Source organism: Pteronotus mesoamericanus, unplaced genomic scaffold (genome assembly GCF_021234165.1).
Source record: "Pteronotus mesoamericanus isolate MK-2021 breed Mesoamerican mustached bat unplaced genomic scaffold, CSHL_Meso_final contig_90, whole genome shotgun sequence".
Lineage (NCBI taxonomy): Eukaryota > Metazoa > Chordata > Mammalia > Chiroptera > Mormoopidae > Pteronotus > Pteronotus mesoamericanus.
In genome coordinates this window covers 38,746,556-38,771,536 of record NW_026555277.1, presented here as the reverse complement: position 1 = coordinate 38,771,536, position 24,981 = coordinate 38,746,556, and the positions used below count along the sequence as shown (strand labels likewise).

The 24,981-nt window shown below is 35.1% G+C and overlaps 1 protein-coding gene across 4 annotated transcripts in view; it reads left to right on the top strand.

The window, feature by feature from the left end:
- GAS2 (growth arrest specific 2) overlaps positions 1-24,981 on the top strand; it is a 117,173-nt gene that overhangs the window by 6,830 nt on the left and 85,362 nt on the right. For 2 of the 4 annotated variants that reach the window (XM_054585986.1, XM_054585987.1), the window contains exons 2-3: positions 1,374-1,538; positions 11,545-11,666. In XM_054585986.1, the coding sequence (XP_054441961.1) occupies positions 1,394-1,538; positions 11,545-11,666 (267 nt within the window). In that variant the 5' untranslated portion in view covers positions 1,374-1,393. Of the gene's footprint in view, positions 1-1,302; positions 1,539-11,544; positions 11,667-24,981 lie in introns of those variants that run through there. The other 2 variants (XM_054585988.1, XM_054585985.1) reach the window with 1 other exon arrangement.

The window sequence follows — 24,981 nt, the reverse complement described above, 5'->3', positions numbered from 1 at the left end:
ATTTTTCTTCAGTATAATAAAATGCATTTAGTTATTTCATATGCACTATTGGTATACATTATAGAGTCCTACACATTGTTAAACTTATGACTTTGTTACTTTAGCTGCTCCAATGTTACTTCTGTAGTCTTAGGTCCTATAGATAATACATCCAAAAGTGTTATATTCAAGGCCAGGTATTTATTCAAATAACTTTTCTACAAGAGGACCATGATACCCATAAGGTGATCAGGGTAATGAAATCGACTTTTATTTTGTAGATATAAGATATGGTTTGTTTAAATCTGAACCTGAAGATTTGCTGTGGGGGGGTGGGGGGGTGGAGGGGGAGAGAGAGATCTGTTGCATCCTGCATGTGCCCCCAAGCCGGCAACCTAGGTATATGCCCTGACCAGGAATTGAGCCCGCATATGGGATGATGCTCCAACCAACTGAGCTACCCAGCCAGGGCTGTAGATGTAAGATATGGAATCACTTCTACAAGAAAGATGATTGAAAACAAAACCTAGGATGAAAAACCCATAAAATGAAAAGATACAAAGTAAGACAACAGAAAAACTTGTAGCAGTAGTTGTTAGAATGTTGGTGTTTTTTTTTTGTTTTTTGTTTTTTTTTGGGGTTATACTACAGGCTTTTTGAGGAATCTTATTTTGTAAAATGTGTCATTCTGGAGAACGTATGAAGACCCAAGTTCAAGTCTGACTGTGCTGTGATCTAGCTGTACATTCTTGATTAAGTCACTGATCCTCTCCGGTTTTTGTTTTCATTAACTGTAATATAAGAGAAATGTAGTAGGGACTCTTTGAAAGCACCTCCAACCCTGTCTCCCATCCAGTTCTCTGAATTGTGAATCCATGGTTGCTTAGCCATCTATGAAGAACCAAGTACTCTGCTTTATCCTATGGGAAGCAATTTTAAGGGTAGTGATCATATGTTTATAATGAATTGTGCAAATACGGCCACAGCTAGCACTTAGTCCTACAGTTCGGTAGAAATCTACAGTTTCAAAAATTAATGCAAACAATGTGAGTTTACAATTTGGATACTGAAATTTCAGTCAACAACTTTGCTTTTGAATAAGTAGAATTTCTTGTTTTAGAAACTGACTCTTTCTAAACGTGATGTTTTATGCAAGCTTAGCGCTTACTGTTTGATTTTTCTATTTGACCTTTGATTGCTGCTATTTCCTACCAAGTGGCTGGTTAACAGTGATAGGATGAGTAAAGATAGCAGTGTTTCCTGGGGTTTAATCATTAATAACCTGACCCGTCATCAAAATTTCCATGGATCTGATTCCTTACTTTGTCATTGGCACCAAGATTTTAATAAGAGAGTCTGAATGAAAAGCAATTACTCTTTTGTTTCCAAAACAGGTATTACAAGTGGATAAATAATGTGCACTGCTCTGAGCCCAAAGGTACGCGGTGGACCTGGCCTCTCTGATATGCATCAGTACAGCCAATGGCTGGCCAGCAGACATGAAGCTAATTTGCTGCCGATGAAAGAAGATCTGGCCTTGTGGTTAACCAATCTATTAGGTAAGGTTATAAGATCTCATTTTGTGAGCAAAGATAACAGCTTTTTTTTTTCTTCCTCATATAGTGTCCTTCACCTAAGCATGTGATAGCACCTTGGAAAGAAAGATTTCATTATTTGGGTATTGCATCTGGGAAACCTGAAGCATGTGGAAAATTTAAATGAATTTCGCAATGTCTCTCACCATCAACTGTGCTTAGTAATTCCAGTATCATGCATTGAAATGTGGAAATATGTGGTCAAATTGCTTCTTTCATCTATATGCTGATCTGATTTATTTTTTACTTTTCTTTTATGCAACTGACAAATCCGACCTATTCTTTGGACATTGCGCACAGGCCATAGTCTGTGAAATCTGACTTCTAAAACTAGAGTGCTTTGCCCTACTTTTATAGCAAACCTTCTAAAACTGCTGAATACCCAGGCTCTAGAATAAACATAGCTATCCTTTGTCCAAATGAGCTGACTGAAGTCACCCAACCTGAACTAAAATTTTTCTTTTCATTTCACTTTTGTTTTTAGGTATTCTTCCAAAAGTTAACATCTCTGAGAAAAATGCTACCTCATGCTAATGCTGCCTCTTTTTAAATTTCTATTATGCTGCCATAGTCATAGGATAAAATTTGAACCATGTGCCTTTAAAGGATCATTGTATATAGAAACACTATTTTCACCAATAGTTTTTCACAGAGAATAAAATTGATTTATGGCCCGAGGGAAGGACCCTTATCGATATATAAGATAATAGGTTTGAATATCGAGTAAACATATAATTTATATGGTACTTTATCATTTGCAGAAGGAACTTCACCAACATCATTTTATTACTTAAAGAAACATTCAAGGTCAGTGTTTTTATTCTTTATTTCTAGCTGAGGACTCTAAAGAGCTTAGTGAGAAGCACCCTGTCCACTTAAAGTCTCAACAACGTTTGGAAAGATTTTGGCATGTTTTAGCAAGATTTTCCTTTTGCTCACCAAGGCTCTGGACTTTTCATGGGTTTTTACTTTTTTGTGTTTTGTCTTTGTTAGATTTAAGGTGTTTTCTTTTCCTCACTGTGTGCACAATATTTTGACAATTCTCTGTAGTCTAGCTAGGGTGTAGTCACTGCACGTGAGTACGCTGCACGCTATGCCTTTCACGAGGGTGCTGAGCCGAAGGGCGAGGGCAGAGCTGCAGAGCCACTGCAGGGAGCCCCTTTGCCACGCTGCGGGGCTGTGGCCACTGGAAGGAGGGGCTGTCCCCTTTTGCAGTTCATCCATGCAGAGAAGGAACCTTTATCTCCAACATGTAGAGGGAGCCAAGGTAACCTAAGCAAGTGTCTTTCCTTTCTGTCCTTCTGAGGTTCACTGATGATTGTTACACCAGTAATTTATTAGTAACTTTGAGCTGTCTTTAGATATGGGTTAGCATCAGTATGGCAGTATAGAATAATAAGAGAACAGACGTGATGTAGGCTGTCTGTGTTTGAACCCCAGAACTGCGACTTACTAGCAACATGATAACTGGGCGAATTACTTAACCTCTCTGTGCCTCAGTTTTCTCATCTGCGAAGTGGCAATAATAGTAGAACCTACTTTGTAGGGTTGCAGTGTGATTAAGTGCGTTACTTAGAAAGTGCGTGACATAATGTAAACACTATGTGTGTTGTTGCTATTTTAATTATATAGTTTAGTGATACGCATAGTTTGACTTTGTGGATAAGCTTATTTATTTATTGAACAAAGATTTGAGTGTGCAGAAGTATTATGTATTAGTTTAAAAATATAGACACTGGAATCAGAATGCTTGAATTCAAATCTCAATTCTGTCAGTTACTAGCTCTGTGATATGGGGCAAGTGTCTAAGTGAACTGTGCCTCTGTTTTTTCATTTATAACATAAGTAAAATACTAGTACCATCCTCATAGGATTGTTGGCAATTTGAATGAGATGATTACATTTAGAATAAGATTTGTTGCGTCGTAATCAGCTAGTTGTAGTAAATATGAGCTATTGTATTTTTGCATTCCTGACACAGTCTACATACTGGAGGGTAGAGTGGTGATTAAATGTAGACATAGTGCCTGTTCTTAGAGATGTTGAAAAGGAAACATTAAATAAGTAATTGAATAAATAATTCATTAATTGGGCTTGTTATAAACACTAAAAGATATAGGTTGAAATAAGAGTGTAAAAACGAGGAAGTGGTAGTGGGGCAAAGGATTGCAGGGCTTGGGGACATCTTCTCTAGGGGGTCTTAGGTGTACTTCAGCTGAGGACTGAAGAGTGATTAATGGCTAGCCAGACGAAGCGTGGGAGAAGAGCCTGGGTAGAGGGAATGGCATCTGCTGAAATAGAAAGGAGCTTGCTCCCTTGGAAGAACTGAATGAAGTCTAGTGTCAAAAGCACAGATCAAGAGGAGGAGAGTTTCATGACACTTGTAGGTGCTAGATTGTATACTGCTTTGAAAACCATGTTAAGGAACTTTTTAATACATGGTATGATCAGCTAGGAGCCATGAGGTTCTAGACAGGGGGAGATGGTGATGATTTAGAGCATAGCCTGATTATACCGGGACGTTCCAAGGTCCCATGACTTGTCATCAAAGGCATTTTATTTGGTGAATGTCATCATTTACAAAGCAGCTTGATGAGTGTGAGCAGCCCAAGACAACCTCAAAGAATAGAGAGTCACTGTGTGTGTAATGGAAGGATCCTTGGAATAAAAGTCAGGAGACCTGGCTCCTAAAAGGACGTCAGGAGACCTGGCTCCTAACAGAATGTCAGGAGACCTGGCTTCTGGTTCTGGCTGTACTGCTCGGTAGGAAACTTGCCCAACGTCAGTCAGCTATCTTTTCTGGGCTCAGTGTCCTCAACCATAAAATGAAGGGGTTGGAGTAGATGATCTCTAATGTCCTTTCCAGTTCCAAAAGTCTAAGTTTCCAAGAAACCCATCTCTTGAAACCCAGTGAGATCATCAATATGCATAAACAAAGAATAATTTACATAAATGAATAATCTTTTTTTAAGAATAGGCTATGTTTTTTAATGTTAACAGTTGGTAACACAAATGCAACGGATGCCTTGTGAGATTTTCTTAGAAAAGAAATCTCAAAAGAACTTGAAGATATTGTGAAATACCACCTTGCGTTGACTTCAATTCATAGTTAGATAGATAATAGACTTCAAGTGAATATCCTTATGGTAACTTAAAGAGTAGAACAGGAACTTGACATTATTTAAAAGTGGTAAAACATTTGGAGATAAGAAAGTATGTGATATACTGGAATGGTGATTACATAGATAGGAGAAAAAAATGTATGACTATGCTTGAAGATATTTTTATTGCATATATTAGGTACATTTAGAATTCATATATTTTAGAAATGGTGTCAGTAAAGTACACTTTAAAATTATTTATTACTGACCACTTTATCACCTCAGAAATATTTTCAGATATCTATTATGTAGCTGTCTTTGAATTCTTGCTTTGTATCTACTTGGAAGTTAACAGATACCACGAAAGTGGTTCCAAAGTGGATGCTGTCTTTATAGAAAGTATCTGATTTTTTTTATTGAGATTGAAATTCACATTCTACATTAAATCTTTTAATTAGATTTACCACTATAATGTGGACCTTACTTATGCAAAGGCTTACTACTTTTTAGTAATACTTGATTAAAATGTAACATTTTTCTTTTTATGTCTTTCAAAAGGAGTGTTAATGATAGTTTAAATTCAGATATTTCTTGTCCTTAATGTAAAATATCAATTGAAAGATGCATTTGCTTAAGAAACACTCAGTTTGGATTTAGAAGTTCTTGGTGGATAAACATTATTTGATAGAGAAGAAAATTATTTTATTAGTTCATAGATCAATATTTGTATTCATGTCGCATATGGCAGTATATTACTGTAGTTTTCAGGTATATGAAACTTAATCAGTAACACTAATACATACCACATTAGATTCTTATGCATAGAATTAAAGCAGCAATAGAAAAATTTTAGACTATTTAAAATTTATAAAATAACAGCTATCTTGTGAAAAGTTAACTAAGATGACTAAATAGTTTTGGTGGTTGGGATTTGTTTATGGGATAGCACACCCATGATGTGATTCATAAGGAGATCATGTAATATTTACTGACTACTCATATATCTTTGGAAATATCAACTGATCTGATTGAAAATACTTCTGTAGTCCACGTATTATGTTTTTCAACAGCTGACACTATGGAGCAGTTTTATGACCAACATTAAGAAAAGGCAGCATAAGAATCCTGAATATCCCTTCATTCTTCCCTATAGAACATCTATTTGGCCATTGTCCCCTACTATACGTTAAATATACACATCTCATTTTTATTTTAGACCTTCTCTTTTGTTATTTTTATTCATGAACTAGCTATTTTCCATATGTTACTGATCTGTGTCCTTAGGACATATTTGAGCATCGAATGATATACGAATAAATCTTGGGGAAAACTTAATTATCACTTTCAGTAAACAACATGTTTTTAAATTAACTGTCCCAGGTTTTAGCAAAAACCTACCATTCAAATGGATGTGGTGCATTCTACAAATTTAATGATTATTGATGGACTATTGAAAATTGTTGGATTAGCTTTGAAATGTTCTCAAATTGTTTATTTCACTTGTGTTTCTTTAGTCATTTGAAAATGATGGTCTACCTTTATCTTTAATTAGCATTCATTTAATAATACTGTATGAAATCACATGGGGATCTGCTTTTGAACAAAGATTGTATTTAAGTAGCAAAGAAATTGACATTGTTTTTATAGATTGTAGATGTCTATATCTTATAGATGTAGACATATGTGTTTGAATACATGTCGGGACTTTGAGTAAATCATAAGATATATTACAAATCAAGTTTTGCTGAGTTGATTTTTACTTCCATTTATAAATGCATTATGAAAATCGATGTTGTGGTGATTTTTCCTTTCTCTGACTTTTGGTTAAAAAATTCCGTTGTTATATGCTTAATGTAACCAATAAGTAACTTTATTTTATCAGTTATTTATAAAAACAACCTATTTTGAGCATTAAAAAGTTAACCATGTACTTTCTGGAGTTGATGCTGTCTCGCAACTTTTGAACAGCTTTCTTTTCTTTTTTCTTAAAGTCCTTTACCACATCCATATTCTACTGAGCTCTGATGTTCTTGATATAGTCAATAAAAATTCCTTAGGAAAAGTGGTATCTTTTGCTAGTTCAAAGGTTTAAAGCATCAAGTTCATGTTCACAAGTTGACACCTTTCAGAAAAGTTACTGCCCGTTTTTTGTTTTTTTTTTTTACCCACCATTTCCAACAGAGCCAGCTTTGTTTTGTCTTCAGGTATAAATGCAGGGTAGAGAGTGGGAATCTCTGTGGCCCAGATGATGATCTAAGGTTTCTGGGTAGAATGAATCATTTCCTACCTTACAACCTTCAAATTTCAGTCTCAAAACACTGAATAATTCAAGTCAAGATAGCAGATGAGCTCTCTAATTAGAGAAACATACTGGGATTGAGAGATACAGTGGAGTTTCAAATAGAGATTGATCCTATCTGGTTCACCTGTAGAGATAAAATATGCCAGTTTTCTTCTGCGGTGAATCAGGTCACCTATCAGGACATGTCTGAATGACATTCTCAGCCATTCTCTAATTTCCAAGGTGAACTGCTAAGTCAGTTTCCAGTACTGGTATCTTCAGCCCTGTGCTGTTTTTGTTTGTTTGCTTTCGTCTGAAGGGCTTTCCGTGGTGTTTCTACAGGAGAAAAAGACAACTGAATTAGGGAGAGTGCATTGTAATGGGAAATAGTCATTTATATATTCAGCAAATACTTATTTAAGTAGTCAAGCAGGGTGACTAAGGGCATAAACTCTAAACCTAGCCATTATGGGTTAAAGGGCTAGATTCACTGTGTGACCTTAGGCAAGCTTACTTCACCTAAGTGCCTCAGTTTCATCACCTGTAAAATGGATATAATGGTAGCACACAACATCATAGCTTTGTGAGAATATTAAAAACATGAATACATGTAAACTGCCTGGCTTACAGTAAGAACTCAAATATGAAATATAATTATTAAATGTTATCATGTCTTTAGGAATCTGAGTTTAGTACCACTAATTTAACTGGGAGGAAAACATTCTCAGCAAAGAGTAAGATAAAAGGGCTTCTTTTTTTCTGAGGGTGGCTCTATTCTAAAACACTGTAGGCTAATACTTAATTTTAGTGGGAATTACAGCAAGCACATATTTCCGGGAGGAATACACTGATGTGTGTTGATTTTTAGTTACCTGAGAGATGTCTATTTCATGTCACTGTGCCCTGATATTGTAATAGGAAGTGACTAGCCACAATTTTTAACCAAATTTCCTGATCTTTGTCTATTGGCAAGCTGTGAGTCATGACTGAACTGATGGTGTGAAGATCAATGTCTATGATTATAAACTCAGGAAATAAAGACATTACCTCTAGACTAGGATATTTTAGGTGAACCTTCAGGTCAACAGTCTGCACAACCCGGTGTGGGTCAGTACTTCAAAAAGATTTAAATTATCTGTTCATTGCCCTGTCTTTCCCCAGACATACCAACATAGGTAGATGGCACTGGGGAAGAAATGATTCTATGTTACAAGAATCCTACTGCTTCTAGTATTTATAACCTAATGTTTCAAACTGACTACACAGGATAAGTATCTCCTTCTGCCTAACAAAGATATTTAGCTTTGTGTAATGTTTACCTGAGAAATTGTAATTAGTTCATCATCACAGCCTGTTCTAATGGATATGTCACAGTTAAATTCAGCTAACTTTATGTTCTGCTTTTTTTTATACTTTTGATAATATTAATGCAATAAGAATGAGATAATATGCTGCACAAGGATTATATCTGATTTCTGACAATTATATAGTACATTTAAAATGTGTATTTTATGATTCTTAATCTTTGGATGGAAAATACATTACATCTGAAGGTTTTTAAAAATACTTCTCCGTCTTGCATTTTTCCTTCATTTGAGGCAGCACACTTCAACTATAAAGTATGTAACGGTGTCTGTTTTAGCCAAAAAAAAAAAAAATCTCACCTTTTGGAGCTATAAAATATACAGAATTGAAAGCTGACACCTAATATATTTTTCATTAGATACAGATGTTCAATGTAAATTCTTTCTTCAAGTATTCATGAAAATCAGGATGACTAAAAATTTTCAGGTATAATGCATAAAAGTAAAAACCATACCTTTTGGTAAATTGATAATAACTTTTAAGTTAAAGACATTTTCTTTTTATAATTTATAAATTCTTGTAAATATTATAATTATCTTGTCACTTAACATTATGAGTAGAATCTTTAAATTGCCATGAAGCTTAATGAAATAAGAATACTTGAAGACCTCATGCAAATGTGGAAAATCTTGAAACTAACATACATGCATTCAACATTTTTTAATGTTTAGCTTTCTGACCTTGAAATTTAATTAACTTTGAAAATATTTCTAATATTTATTTTTTATTCTTATTTGCAGAATAACTTTCATATGTTAGAAAATGCACACCCATATGGTGAATGCATGGTACCACCTCTGTTGTGTTAGCTTTTTATATCTTGAGGCTGTCACTTTCATTCCTGAATTGATTTGAGCTTCATGCAATTTTGAAATAATAGTTCTGCGTAGACTATGTCTGTGCTGAGTACTGAGAGCTACTGATGTTTTGCCACCTGCAGAAGTCATTATCCTAACTGGGGGCTGAAATGTGAACTATCCAGTAGGGAAAAAAGGAACATTAAAAAAAAAAAAGCAATTTTCTTTTCTTTTTTTACGTACCCTTCCCCCAAAACAGAAGAAATTTTTTTTCAAGCAGATGTTTTTTGAAACCCAGATCTATCAGGTATTGTGAGTTTAACTTTAAGCCAGTGTTAATCTATTGTTCCATTTGGGTTATGTTTAACTGTTCATGGATTTGAGCTGCATACATTTAAGATAAAAGTTAATCTTATGAGAGTCTCAGTATAAAACTTTAAAATACCTCATTTTATTTTGCCTTAACCACTTTTCATGAAAAATAACACCCAACATTTTCTGAAAGTTTTCTAGTAGTTTCTTTCTTCATTTGTTAGTTCGCATGCTCTCTGAACACATTTACTAGGTGCCTACTATGTGAATAACATGCTTACCTTGATAGGCGCATACACACAAATACACCTCTGTAGGCTTACAGTGTATTGAGGGACAAGAATTGTATACCAAGCATGTTACTAGCTACAGCAGTTGGGTAATGCCTATGTGAGTGATACCCATGATTATAACCATAGAGAAAAGAGATCAGTGTGCACTGGGAGAATCTTTCTCTGGATGTCTGATTAAAGGGCAGCTGAAACTTGGCCAGGCAGACAGAAGGTAAGACATTGTAGGCAGGCGCTATGCCCAGAACAAAGGCATGATGTTGGGGACTGGAAGGTACGCCAGTGGGACTGTGATGGCAAGGCGCACACCAAGGAACAGGGTGTAAGAATGTTAGATTAGAAGGTTAGGTTAGCAGATTTAGGGGGACATTTGGGTATTCAATAAAAGTAGATATATGTCATCTTTTAAGTAGAGGAGAAGATTAGGGACTATTCATAAAGATGAAGAATGACCTTGTGAGAGTGGTGTTTAGCAATGATAATCTTAGCCGTGAGTGTGATATGTAGTGGACAAAAAGTTGAAGACAGAAGGAACAGCCATTGCTCTTGTTGCTAGAGGATTAGGTATCAGATCAGGAAATTTTTAATTAAGATTGTGGTATAAGAAACAGAAGAAGCATGAATCTACAGGATCTGTCACTAATAAGTTACAGGAAATTAAGACAGGAAAAGAAAATATTCTGAAACTTAGAGAAGTACAGAACCAGGAACAGGGGAGAGTTTTGGGGGAGATGAGTTTGGGGAGCATATAAGGAGAAATTTAGCGGTTTTATAGGGGCTGGGGGAATGGAGCCATCAGGAGTGACAATTAAAAGGTATGGGGTTTCTTTAGGGTGTTATAAAAATGTTCTAAAGTTGATAGTGGTGTTGATTGTGCTAAAAGCCATTGGGTTTTTCACTTTAAATGAATGAATTGTAAGGTATGGGAATTATATCACAATAAAGCTGTTAGAAAAGAGAAAAAGAAGAAATAAAATATGCTTTGGGAGCATATGAGAGAGAAGAAAAATAATGGTTAACCAGTTAGATGTCAGGGATGAACAATTGTGGATCATGTTCATAAGAGCAGTAGAGGAAGCTGTGAGTGGTTGTGAGGAGAGAGAAAAAAGCAGAGGTCTGAACTGGGTAATTCCACAGTTCAAGACTGCAGCAGGAAGGGGAATGGTTAGAGGTAGGGTTTTCCTACAGAGTGTTTATCAATGGTTGTGATTTCACCTATCTTATCTTAATCAGGAAAACTAATTCAATGGAATTTAGAGATGTGGCGTGAAGCATTGGCCATGCTATTAAACTCGCCAAAGGTGGTTGATTTTTGATACAGTATGGCTCTATTTCAAATTAAAGAATAGAGCTATAGTATTCTTATTAGCAAAGACATAGACATAACATACAAGTTCTGCTTTATGCTCTTGCCTTGCAGACTGAAGTAATTGAATGGGTCACTGAGGATGAAAACTGAACAAATCTCATGCTAAATTATGCAGTCATGGGGGAAGCTGGTCCTTTGTTTCATTGACTGCTCAATTACTAAATTGTGGGACTCTTTCATCCAGAATATCACTTTCTCACTTTAATGTGAAATAAAAACATTTATGCAGTTGAAACTATATTATTAAAATGTAAAAATGTTGAGATTCTTGCTACTAATGGAAAACATAAAATTTCCAAGAAACAAGGCTTTATGGTGAGTTCCTATCCCAGACACACACCTCAGCTGGAGTAGAGCTCTGATGGTAAAAAACTATGTCAACTATGTTAACATTAATGTCAGATTTTGGGGGGGGAATGATTATGCTTTTATAATGCTTCTTTTTGTTATTTCAGGGAAGGAGATTACGGCAGAAACGTTTATGGAGAAATTGGACAATGGTGCCTTACTCTGTCAACTTGCAGAAACTGTTCAGGAGAAATTCAAAGAGAGTATGGATGCTAATAAGCCCACCAAGGTAAAAGATCCCAAGGCAAAATAACTATCAGTAGGTGGATTACACCTGTCGCTGCTTATGAATTGAATTGAATTTGAGCATTTTTGTTGAGAATGAATGCATTACCATCTCTATTAACAACGAAGCACAGAGGGTGCTTTTTAATTAGGTAACATGTTATTCTCCAATTATATAAATTACATAATCTTTTTGGTAAGTCTAATTTAATAAAAGTTTATAGAAATTGATGGTATTAATATAAAATAAGTACTGTATATAAACTGGCTGAATCTGATGTACTGATGAAAAATTTAGCAGAGAAATAATTTATGTCATCAGGTAATGAAAAAACATCTAGCCAAGAGAGATTTAAGTAATAGATGTTTGTTTCCAAAGAAATCATTAGGGCAGAATATTGGAACAGAATGTCTGGAGTGTGTAATTTTTTGTTTGTTTCAATAGGTAGTAGTATTAAATTAAGTAACTTGGGACAAATTATTTTCCTTAAGGCTGCTCAGGTTTCGGACATTAGTTCTAATACTCGTTTCTATTTACTGTAAAAACATAGTAAAAGTGTGATGTTTGATATACTTTGAAGTAGACAGATAATACTTTTATTAATTTTTAATAGAGAGGAAAAAAGGTAATAAAAAAGTAAAGTTGAAATAATGTTGAAGTCAGCTTAAAATAAAAATAAAAAAAACTGTTAAACTTTCTGCAGCTTTGGCAAACAGACTAAAATTGATTATTTATGTATACGTTCTTTATGACTACTGAACCAACATCCAAATAGAAGATTAAGCTTCCTAAAACACTGTTTCTTTTTACAGCACTGTACTTAGTTTGTGGATAATGTTTTATATCACTTTGTAAAGTACTTGTAATATAAAAGCCCCTTCATTTTTTCATCTTAAAAGCAGCTCTGTGCAAGTATTAATTTAGTGGCTGCACATTGGACTCATCTGAGTATTTTTTAAAACTACTGATCCCTGGCTAGGGAGCAACCTGGCATGTCGAAAAAGCCCCTCAGGTGAGTGTAATGTTCAGCAAAGTTTGGGACCCACTGCATTCACTGGTTTTCCACCATTGGTTAGATGCAGGCTAATTGATTTGTGCAAGATGAATAACAGATTCACTGAAACCCACATAGTTAGCTTTACATTGAACTATTTCCCACAGAAGAAAAGAATGCTTTCAAACTGAGTACAAATAACCTGGGGGATACAATATTAAGTCTGGGTGTGTGTGTATAATTATTTTCCTCCTTGATATTTTGAAATTTAGGGACAGTGAAGGCAAAGATAGATGAGCTGGTCGATGCCTCCTCTGAATCAGTGAAACTGTGTTTTGTGTAGGGAGAGGTTAAAACAGAATTTTAAAGAAATCAACAACAAACTTGATCCCATCTGAATTCATATCATAGGAAGCCCTTCGTCATTTTCTCTTAGCACGTTAAATCTTGTGTCCTCATTCTTGTAGCAATATTTTTAGTTTTTTTTTGATTGATAGTTAATTTAGGGATTTTACAGCTGTGTAAACACATTTGAGTGAGTAAGCTATGCTTGGTATGTGTGAAGTATGTCTGTGTTAAGGATGATTTAAACCTTCTTTAATATTTAAAGAAAATTTAATACACATGTGAGATAGTTTACATATTTAATATTTTAGTTATAAATTCATGACTGTTATATTTTATTCTGGCTTGATAAAATACCCTACGTGAGAATAAATTATATTCTATGAATTTTTTTTCTTTTTGGGTATCAACAGGTCAATAGGAAAAAATATATCCTATGTTTGTTAACTATAGGTACTAATCTTACCTTTGAATTTTCTTACTACGCATGGAAACATTGCAGAGATACCACGGAATTAAGCAGTAGTGGGGTAGAAGCACTTAAGTTAGTGTGCAGCAATTGAATTTAAATTAATTTAAATTAATTTACGTATCATAATATGATCAATTCACTATCTTTGTAAATTTTAACATTCCTGGGGCTGAGGAGCATTAATTAATGACAAAAATCTAAACAAAACTAATCTTTCTAATATCCTTTCAGGATGAGAGGACCAAAACAAGTGATAAATCCAAGGTTAGGTTTTATGCCTTATGACTCTTAATTACCTGCCTCAAAGTTGGCATCTCCCATCAAGACAATAATTGTTATATTGCTATATGAACTTTCACTTCCTGGTCTAGATAAAGTTCAACTGTATGAACACCTTCATAGTGTATATTTACTCTGTTCTTTTTCTACCAGTCATGACTTGATATTTGTGCAAGATCCTCTCAATTACTAAGGCATCAACATGGTGCAAGATACCCAAAGTATTCACCCTCTTTTTCTCCAAACATTGCTTTCTGTTTGTCTCACTTATGACTACTTGAGTCATAACTCAAGATGACTTATCTTGAGAGTCTTGGCCCCAGAATTAAGAGTGTCCCTGGGTTCAGAGCTTTTTTTATTTTATTTTATTTTTTTCCTTCAAAGAGCACTGGGTAGTTAGATGAGGTTTGAAGCACGTGAAGGGGAAAGGGGAAAAAAAATAGTTCTGCTACCTAGTAGAATGCCACATTATGCTCTAAGGAAGGAACTGAGCATTCACCATCTAAATGTAGAATCCGGTCCTTGTTTGGCTGAAAGAACATCCTAGTCAGATAGAATGCCCATAGCACTTTTGTCCATCAAGAATACCTAGTTCTCCATGCTATGAGAGAACAATAACTCAGGATGTTGTACCATCCAGGAATTAAATTAAAGACAAAAAGATTAGAGTTTTTCCCTTTAAAAATCAATATTATGTTTGTTCAGAGAACATCTTGTCAAGATTGAATTCAGAGAAATCTAGAAATTTGTGTTTTTTGCTGATATCTCTGGCAGAATAAGAAAGTATGGTAAAGTGATAAAAATTTTTTCTTGAAAAGATCTCAGCTGCAGTTAACTTAGAGTTATCCATATCTGACTATCCAATTAAAATAATTGTATATTCCTCAAGAAATTTGTGATTTTGAGATGCAAATATAATGCTATGATTAAGTCAACAGAATGAATTAGGATAAGGGAATATAGGTGTAATGATGTAGAGATAGATGATCTTTTTTGATAAGTTATTTTGTTGCCTGGAGCTTAGGGGAAAATAAAAAAAGAGAGAGGGAAGTTAATTATAAATTCAATACCTTGGGATTTAAAATGGATTTAAAATAAGTATAAATATCTTTCAGTTTTAAATATATTAAATTACTTCCCAGTGTAAAATTAAATTCTCTTGTCACCATTTATCTAATTCCCTGACCACCTGGAAAATTTTTCATCTCTAGATCAAGGATAATGAAATACCTTGCTTGATGTTTTTCTCATTGGGAGTTTTCTATACCATCTCTTTCCTTAAAAAAAAAAAAATTCTTGATTTTAGAGACAGAGGAAGGAAGGGAAGAAGGGAAGAAGGGAAGAAGGGAATGAGGAAGGGAGGGAAGCAGGGAGGGACAGAGATAGAGAGAAAAAGAAACATTCCAGAGAGAGAGAAAGAGAGAAACATTGCTCTATTGTTCCACTTATTTATGTATTAATTGGTTGATTCCTGTGTGTGCCCTGATCAGGGATTGAACTCACAACCTTCGTATATCTGGATGACACTCTAACCAACCGAACTACCTGGCCAGGGTGTTCTACCATCTAAAAGGGCTATGCCGAACTGGGCTCAGTGCTATAGTAGTAAATGTTAGTGCATCATGTAGATTGATATGAAAATAAGCTTGACTTTTTTTTTCCCTGCCCCTAGTGAACTAGTAACATGGGACTTGATATGAGCTAAGTGTATAGGCTAAGATAGAAAAGGAGCAGTGTGAAAAAGTAGGTACAATAGGGAGGGCATGATGTACTTACTGAATTTACCTGGATCTTCAGGCCTAACTCAATTCACCCATATTTAACACTTCTTCTTGATGACAGCATATAGCTGGGCACAACAAAAAATGTGGGCAAATTGATTATCTAGCACTTAGCTCATGATAAACAGCTCAGATGTCATGGTCACTGGTATCCCGAGATGGAGATTCAGCCTCCCTCAAACAACAGCAGCAAGCTGGGAAGGTTTTCATGATGACCTCTACAAAGAAGGCAATAGTCCTACATAGCTGCTACTACTGAGCCAGAAACTTCATTTAGTTGGCAAAAGCCCCGTCTGGGATTCTCATGGGATTCATCTTCTACCTTCTGGAATGCATCTCTATTACGAAACTATCTAGTTTGTCTACTGCTCCTGCTTTTCAATATCAAATCAGCAAAATATTCTGATACAGAAGAGTTTAATGTCTTGTGGGATGTCAAAATGCCCATTGTCCCTATGGTTTATGTCACAGAGTAGGAGCTGATATGCAAGACAGGAAAAGAGCTGTTATTTTTGTCAAGTGTATGCAAACTGCTTCTTGAGTTTTCTGTTGATGAGGATTAAGGAAATTACATTTTCCATATAGATAGATGCATGCCAAGTACCAAGATACTTAATAATATATTGTATTTTGCCATGTATAATGCCCATGTCTTTGCCCAAAATTTTGAGGAAGAAAATAAGAATGTGCATTATATATGGGTAGTACTAATTTCATATCTACAGAAATGTTTTTAATTCTTTTATTTATGCTTTTGCATTAAAAATGTAACTCTAGACAGCAATAATGATATCCATATGCAAAATAATTCCCTGAAATGTGATAATTGGTTTTGTTTCTAAGTTTAAATAAGTAAATAATTGAGTTAAAACATTAAAACGAAAGATTTTTTTCCCTGAAAGTTTCAGCCAAAAACATGGGTGCGCATTATACACGGCAAAATATGGTACGTCAGTGAAAAGGCATCAATCTGGAATAGCAACTCTGATGAAGCTGTCATTTCATTTTAATTTTTCTGCTGTTCTCCACATCCCATCCATCTTTTATATTCGTTTAAGTTGAGCTGAGATGTGATAGAAATTATTTTCTTTGCAATGTTTGGTTCATTGATAGTAGAATGAAGCTATGACTTTTTTCAAAGTTCTAGTATTTTATTTTGTCCTTCTGCCAAATAAAAAGTTATTCCATATGTCAAGCAATAAAAATTTTGACAATTTCTGTTCTCATATCCATGACAATTCGTTATTCAGGAAAAAATATAAAAATAACTTCTGATGGTTCAAAGGCAGAGTAGTCATACTGTGAGGTGGACTTGGGTTAAAAATCCATCTATCACCTCATCTCCACAGGGCATTTTTCTTTCTCTAATGCAAAGTGTACAGTTCAGGTCCTTCTGCAGATTAGTAGGAAGCTGTCCAGTAAAGACTGGAGATCAGGACTCTTTTCATTTAGTGGCACCTAAGTCTGTAAATTAACTCTAGTTTGGGAACTGAGCCATCAGAAAGATTCTCTTATATTATTGTTGTTGCTGTTTTTGTTATACAAGTCAAAAACTTAGGGAGTTGCCTTTCAATTTACACCTGAAGGTCCCATTATTAATAAATCAGTCAGAGCTCCTGTGGGACAGATCATTCTAGGAGATTTGAGTAGCCGCTTTGTGTTCTGACAACCATATCCATCTTGCCTGTGGAAGTTAAGTGCCACCATGTATTTCTGCCACTGTGAGAATCTCTATTCTCATTCAAATGAGAGAGCCCCTGTCACCAGCATTCTCAATCTGGAGAGAAAAGTCACGTTTTAAAAAGTTCGGGAACTTTCTTTACCAGCGTGTTCTTCACATCTCAGTGAAAATGGAGCCTCTTTGGGCCCCACTGAGTGACACAGTCAACAATATGCTTAGGTGAGATGTACATTTAAATTGCATGCACTATTTCTCTTCCAAGTTTTGAATTCCTTCCTCTATATTATACCAAATGACTTCTGGCCTTTTAGTGTCATTTTGAGTGGGCTAGCATTGCACGTACCTTGGTTTCAGCAAATCTACTAGACTTTGCAGGGTCATCTGTACACCACACTGAATTTTAGTTAGTGCAGTTAGGGTACATCAATTCTGCCAAATCTAAAACTATATACTGTTCTTTTCTGACTAACACCCTCAAATACTATTACATAAATAGAAAAAAAACCCCCGCCATAATATACTTAGTAGCACTCAATATTTAAATGTGTGGCGAGACTCTAACTGGTTGGCCAAGAGTCTTATGGTGAGATGGATCTAAATTCATCCTGATCCAGGCCGCAGCATTTGGATACCTGTTAGAGGTTGTCAGCTATGGCAATTGATTAGCTGACATTTTAAGGACAGAGCAATGGTTTCAGGAGTGTTCAGGTTGGTTGATACCCTTTTCTTAGCTTGGTCCAGCAGAATACCAGGGATGGGGGAATCCACGATGTCCCCTTGCTACTTCCTGAGGAAGGGCTTGCTGTTCCACCTCCCAGTTTACCTGCCCTCTTCATGCCTCTGCCCCTCCTCCAAGATAAGAATTTTATCTCTTTCCTATTTGAAAACAGGAACAGGTCAGGAACAGCAGTTAAGCAAAGGATAGGAACCAATACCAAGTGCAAATTATATTATTTGAATTTCTTATATTACAGCTATTCTGTGGAAAATTGTTCCACATTCAAAAGCTCACATATAAAAGAAACTTGACAGATTTCTCCAAATTTGACAACACAACTTTTATAAATTGCAACATTTATGAAAATGTTAAAAAAAATTTGTTCTGAGTAATCATGCTAAAATAAAAATTGTGTAATCTTTCTATTCTCCCTATGAAAATATTTCTAAATCATTGTTTATGAAGAAGCAATCAAAAAGTATGAAGACAAAATCTACAAGGAAAAACAAAATAGGGTCCTATTAGGTAGTTGACTAAGAAAAATATTGTGTTATTTTTCTGTACTTTGTGATGGTTCTAGTGTTTACCATCCTTTAAAAGTTATCAATTTGTTTTGCCTTCTGTTGTTATCCTAAATAAATATCTAAATTTATATTTATAATCCTATATTCTTTTTCATAAAAGGACCCTCAAATAGTATAAGATTAAAACCCCACAAAAATAGTTTATTCTTTAACTCCAGCATGAAACATGGGCTGCTAGTTTTCCATTCCACACTTTTTTCCCATATTAGCCTGAATACCAATTCTAAATATTCAATATTTTTCTGAGGGCTGATGCCTGAACTTTACCCTCTGGCACTAAAATAAGAAACAAAAGCCTAGGAGCCCCTAGGAATTATACCATTCCTAAAGGCTATAAAACATGGGTACATGGGTAGTCGCTTCAGAGTACTATTGTCAGAAACAATAATTAGAAACAGTTTTTAGAAAGTGCAGCTAAATAGAAATGGTTAATAGTGTGGACTCAGCAGCCAGACCTCCTGGTTTACATCCTGACTCCATTTATTACCTTGGGAAAATTACTTGCCTTTTCAGTGCCTTAATTTCTTCATTTGTAACGTGTAGATAGTAATAGTACTTACATTATTAAGTTGTTATGAAGACTAAATAAGTTGATATACATAAGCACTGAGTAGGACCTACAACATAGTGGTGCTCATTCACTTTAAGGTATTAAATTTAATTTATTATTCATCTCAAGATTCAAATTTTAGCAAGAGAGAATCTGATTAGTGTGATTAATAGCCAGCTTTGACCAGACCATGGCCTTGTCTTGATTGACATTTGCTCAGACTGAAAAAAATGATAGAGGCTTTATTTCCCAAAGGAAGGGAAAAGGGATCCTAGAAGAAGAGAGAGATATCTTTTATGATGCCCTCCATATTCATGGTTTCCCCATCTGTTAGAGCACCTGTACCATGTTGTTATACTTAGTTGATTACCTGTCTTTATCCCTTTACTAGACTGGAAGATACTTGGGGGCATAGTTTATATTTTTATTCGTATATAAGGTTATTATAATATGTAGCATACAGGTGCTCAATAGCTATGTTTTTGGATGAATAAATGAAGGGATGGCCCAATGTAGATAAATACTTGTAGACCCAAAGTATTGTTAAAGTGGGTTTTAGCAATCCTTAGTTTTAATTCTGAAGATTTTTATTCTTGCCAGGTTTGAAATTTCTCCCTTTTCTGGTTCTGCTTCACTCAGAAGTCCTTGATGTTCAGAACCCTAAGGAACAAAGTTGACTTTTAAGCAGTGGAGAAGGCAGAGGACTGGAGAATCTTAGGGGTGTTGAGGGGAAGAGGAACCTGAGGACGTCAGAAGTGCCGGCAGAGAGAGTGGCTGATGTAACTGACCCTGGAGGCCTAAGCTAGTTAGTAAGAGAAGTCTGGGGGAGGTCGATCATTTAATTAATTGTAGATGTTATTATATAGTTATGTCATATATTATTATTTGAGTTCAGAGCATTATCTAAAGACAAAATAATGGCAAGATGAGCATATGAATATCCAAATGTTTTATGCAACTTGAGGATTTTTTTTCCCCAAGGCCTGTTTATAGTTCTTGCTATGGTCCCAATAACATAAGAATCAGATGACTGATAACTGTGGTTTTATGAATTTGCTTACCATTGAGAATTAGGGAAAAGAATAATTGCAGGGCCTTTTATATAACAGGTTCTCAAGAGGTATTTTTGACCTGAAATGAGGTATTGTTACAGTAATTAAGAGTTGTATCTTTCAATTACTGAAGGAGCCATAAAACTCAATCACTGAGTTATTTTTGCATTCTTTTCTCAGTAACTGCTTCTTTTGTCCAATAAAAATAGTTGGTGAGTGAAATGGGAATATAAGAACTCTTGTTTCTTCTCAGAGCCCCTAATTAGCCATCTACCAAAATACTGTTTAACAACCAAGTTAAAAATACACTGTAAAAGTGCAGGAGGGAATCAGAGAATTCTAGTGCTTAAGGAACAATGAGCAATGAATGCTACTCTTGGCTTTCCCAAAACGTTTTATTTGATTAACCAATGGGTAACTCAAAAAGGAGATAAAAGGGATCATGGAGTACAGTTAAGTTCATCATTTTATTTAAATAATATAGAATATTATGAACTATAAATGTTTTATGATAATTGAGTCCCACTTATATGTTATTTTGCAATTTGATGGATAACTGATGAGTACATGTTAAGAATAAGAGATGATGTTTACTGTGATGTTAACGTGCGTATGTGTTGGTTGTGAGAAGGGATATGACAAAGATATAGAGAGTCTACTCAAGACTTATACTCTCTATTATGGAGAAATATGATGTATATGTTAATACATACATTTTGAAATCAAGCTTATAAAGTGATTTGAAAAAATTGATTTCCAGCAGTCATGGCTTAGAGAAGAGAAAGGCAATATTCTACTGTGAGGCTGTCTTTAGAATAGAACTTAAAACATGAAGTATACACTGAAATGTTTTTATACACATAGTTTTATTAAAATTTTATTTTTAGTGTGTCTCATCTACTTTTCTAATCAAAAGTTATATCAATTAAAAATAATAGCTGCTTTATAAAATGTAATATACACAGCAGTTCACAATATGTTTATATTCTTTATATAGGGGCCTATTGCAATGATTTTAAGTGGATTTCAATACATTAATGTTAGTTTTTCCTACTACTCATATATTAATACATCTTTTAATCTTACTTATAAAGTCAAAGTCTAAATTATTTTTATTTGGTTGTCCTCAATGAATCGTAGAGGAATTTGGCACTCCGCTTCTTATCACATAACTCACTCCTTCGGTGATGGCAGAGAAAGCCAGTAAGTATCTAAGAAGGCAGACTGCGGTTCTTTGGAAAAATTACTGAAGGTATTATAGTTTGTTGAATTATTTATAGATGGAACTAGAAGTTAAGCTATACTATGGCTTTACATATGTACTGTTGTTTGTACAAGTGTTTAGGTCCAAGCCTAATGGAAAATTACGTCGTGTAAAACTTGGAATTAACTTCGTGGCAAGCGCTCTTGTCTGAGACAGCTTTCTTTCTGTATACTTGAAACAAATGAAATGAATCATAATTATTTCAGAATTCCCCTCCCATTACAGGAGAGCAAAGTATAATTTACTGTTCTCATGTTTACTTCTTTTTTATTTGTTGTCAACAAGTAGTGGTCAACTTTTTAATTTTTAATTTATTTTTGTTTTTATTTTTTGTTGAATTTATTGGGGTGACATTGGTTAATAAAATTATATAGGTCTCAGGTATACAATTCTACAACACATCATCTGTACATTGTATTGTGTGTTCACCACCCCAAGTCAAGTCTTCTTCCATCACCATTTATCCCCCCTTTACCCTCTTCTACCTCCCCCCACACCCCCTTCCTTCTGGAAATTACCATACTGTTGTCTGTGTCTATGAGTCTTTTTTTTTCCTTTGCTTAACCTAGCCCTTCAAAATATGCTAGACTGAGTCCTTATTTTCCCAAATTCTGATGATGTCATATTGGTGTTTACTTGGGATGAGTTCTTTCAGCGGAGATGTGAGAGAGGGTATTTCTAGCCCTATCCAATGCTCTGCTAAGAATCTCCACATTCCAGAGTGCCAGGGAGAGGCAGACCAGGTGGCAACATTTAGAAATTTGCCAAGTTTCAGAGGCTACAAGTTTATGTGAATCTGCTGATAAAGGACCCTCCTTCAAAACTGTCCGAGAGTTCTTTGCTTTTAAAAGTTCAAACTATATAAGTTAGTGTTGGGTACAGTAAATAGCAGTTTCGTGAAAGGCACATGCAGCATAAGATTAAAAATAAAACATGTTGAATTGAACCTTCAGAAAGCACGAAAACAAATTAAAACAAATTCTGAATTAGGAGAAGGAGGTAACACAAACACATATTCACACACATTTTTTCACATACATAATTTCACAGAACCAGCAGAATATTGCCCCCGGGGCATAAAAGTAAACCTGATCAAATTTTCCATGACGACATCATCTCTTCCAAGCACAGGCTCACATCCTGCATTTAACCGCACTCAGGCACACGGGCAGGACAAGATTGTAAAAGGAGTGTAACTGGGGAGCTGTTTTCATGATATTTGATAGCACTAATTGCGGTCACTGCTGTTTCAAAGCACTGTGGATATAGAATACTGTGTCATGAAAAGTCACTCTCACCATATGGAAAATAGAAAATTAATTATTTTAAAATGAGCTGTTACTAAATGCTTTGGAGAAATTGAGCTCACTTGAACAAATCAATAATGAATATACATTCCATTTCTTAAAGGGGAACATTTACAGATTTTATAACAAGAGCCTTTTTTAAGGGACTGAAAATTAGGGGAAAAGAGTTCCTTTTGAACTTTAAAATGTCTGAGAATTGCTGGATGATTTAAAATATAAGTACTCACCATATTGATGTGTGTGTGTGGTCCAAGGTATGTAGTGCTGGTACGTTACAGAGTAGTGGCATAATGTTTTTTAGATGAGGTAAGTCAGTTTATAGCCCATAGAACTCTTCAACTGTGTCTTAAGCTTTCAGAGGCTGACTACATGAATACCTTCTATTGTTTTACTTAGCAGTTTGAAAATGCATTATGTATGATGCATGAAGCTGTCTAGTACGTATGTTGTGTTTATGCTACTTTGCTAGTCATGTCTGATTTCACACCAGCTGAGGCTGCTTGTCTAATGGGTGCCTTGCTGGCATCCCTATTCCAAATAAGAAATAAACAGTGCAGCAATGCGTGTATCTTCAAGTCAAAACTTAAAAAAAGAAAAACTTACCTCAATCAAAATTGTTAAAAAGAATTAAACCTTTGAAGTAAAAAAAAAAGATAGGAATCTTAAAATGGAAGTGAACCAACTGAATTCTGAAAAAAACTCAGAAAGTCTCCTGTGAGTCTTTTTTGTTCTAGATGTTTCAAAGGATAGACTCTACCTTCTAGGTCAGGAATACTGGTTTTTCTACTGTGCGTTCAGGAGCTAGTAGGTGGCTGTGGGACACAGTGAGGGCCATGGTGTTAGGTCAGCAGGTAGGAGGCAAGCTAATTCACACCATGGAAGCCATGATATAAGGGGTTTTGTCTTTGTCCTGAAAGCATTGGGAAACTATTTACCTTTTGAAAAGTCTGTTATGATTAGAGTGTGGAGAACAGACACAAATGCACAGCATGATGAAAACAATTAGAAGATGGAACATATTGTCAATTGCTGGGCACTTAGGATATCAGAGTGCGTAAAATCTGCAGTGCAGTGAAGTTACCAAAAAGGAGGGGGACAGTTTTTGCTCAAAAAATGTTTAGAAATCTGTAAGCCCCTAAAATAAATTGGGTTTCCTAGAATCTACCTATAAAGCAGCTTTTAGACTTCTGAAAATGTTTTTCTTTGTTGGATACCTTACAGATGGGTACTATAAAAGTAGAATAGACTAAAATAGGAGAATCAGTGACTCTGAACTCAAAATTTTCTGTTAATAGTTATAAATTACTACATCTTTAAATATACAAAATGTTTGTTGGAAAGGAAAAATTAAAGATAAATTCTTTTAAAGATCTTACTTGTTTTTAGAGAAAGGGCAATGGAGGGAGAAAGAGAGGGATAGAAGCATCGAGAGAAAAATATTGGTTGCCTCTCATACCTACCCCAACAAGGGATGGACCCACAACCCAGGCATGTGCCCTGACCAGGAATTGAACCAGTGAGCTTTTGCTTCGTGGTTTGATCCCCAAACAACTGAGCCACACTAGTCAGGGCTCAAGTTGTATTTTAAAAGAATTTTCTTGCCTATTTCCTTAAGGTAGTTCCTTGATTGTAGAAGGGACACAGAGAAAACTGACATGCATTCTCCAAAACATCTTTAAAACTATCATACATTTGTTTTATTTCCTATAATTAATTAATGATTAGCTATTAGTTTTAATTTTGTTGAGAATCTGAAAGACTGTCAGACTTAGCATCCAACAATCCTTTTTCTGAGAAACCTTCCATATTCAGAGAAGTTTCTCTTCCTCCTGTTCAAACCTCATTCTTCCGGTCTTGCTGCTCTAGCAGTGATGTAAAGGTGTTCTAAGATGAAAATGGACAAAGAAAAAGAAATCGCTGCTTTTTTCTTTTCTTTTGCTTCTGTAGAGTTATCTATATTTTATTGATTCACTTATTCCATCTCTGACAACAAATGACAGAGTTATTTTTCCAAAGCACACACGTAATTTGGTTACTTCATAGCTTAAAATGTTAAAATCATTTTACTCCCCCCCCCCCATCCATTATCAACACTGAGAATGTAAGTTTTTAAACCACTTCCATCTGCCTATAGATGCAGTTGGTCAGAATTGGGGCATGTTCACATTAAAATATCTGGATTTCCAAATTCTACTGAAAATTTGGAGATCAAACAACATTGGGACTGCATCTCTTTACGGTAACACTGAGTTATAACTAAATATATATGGCTGCCCCTCCTGGACATGGAA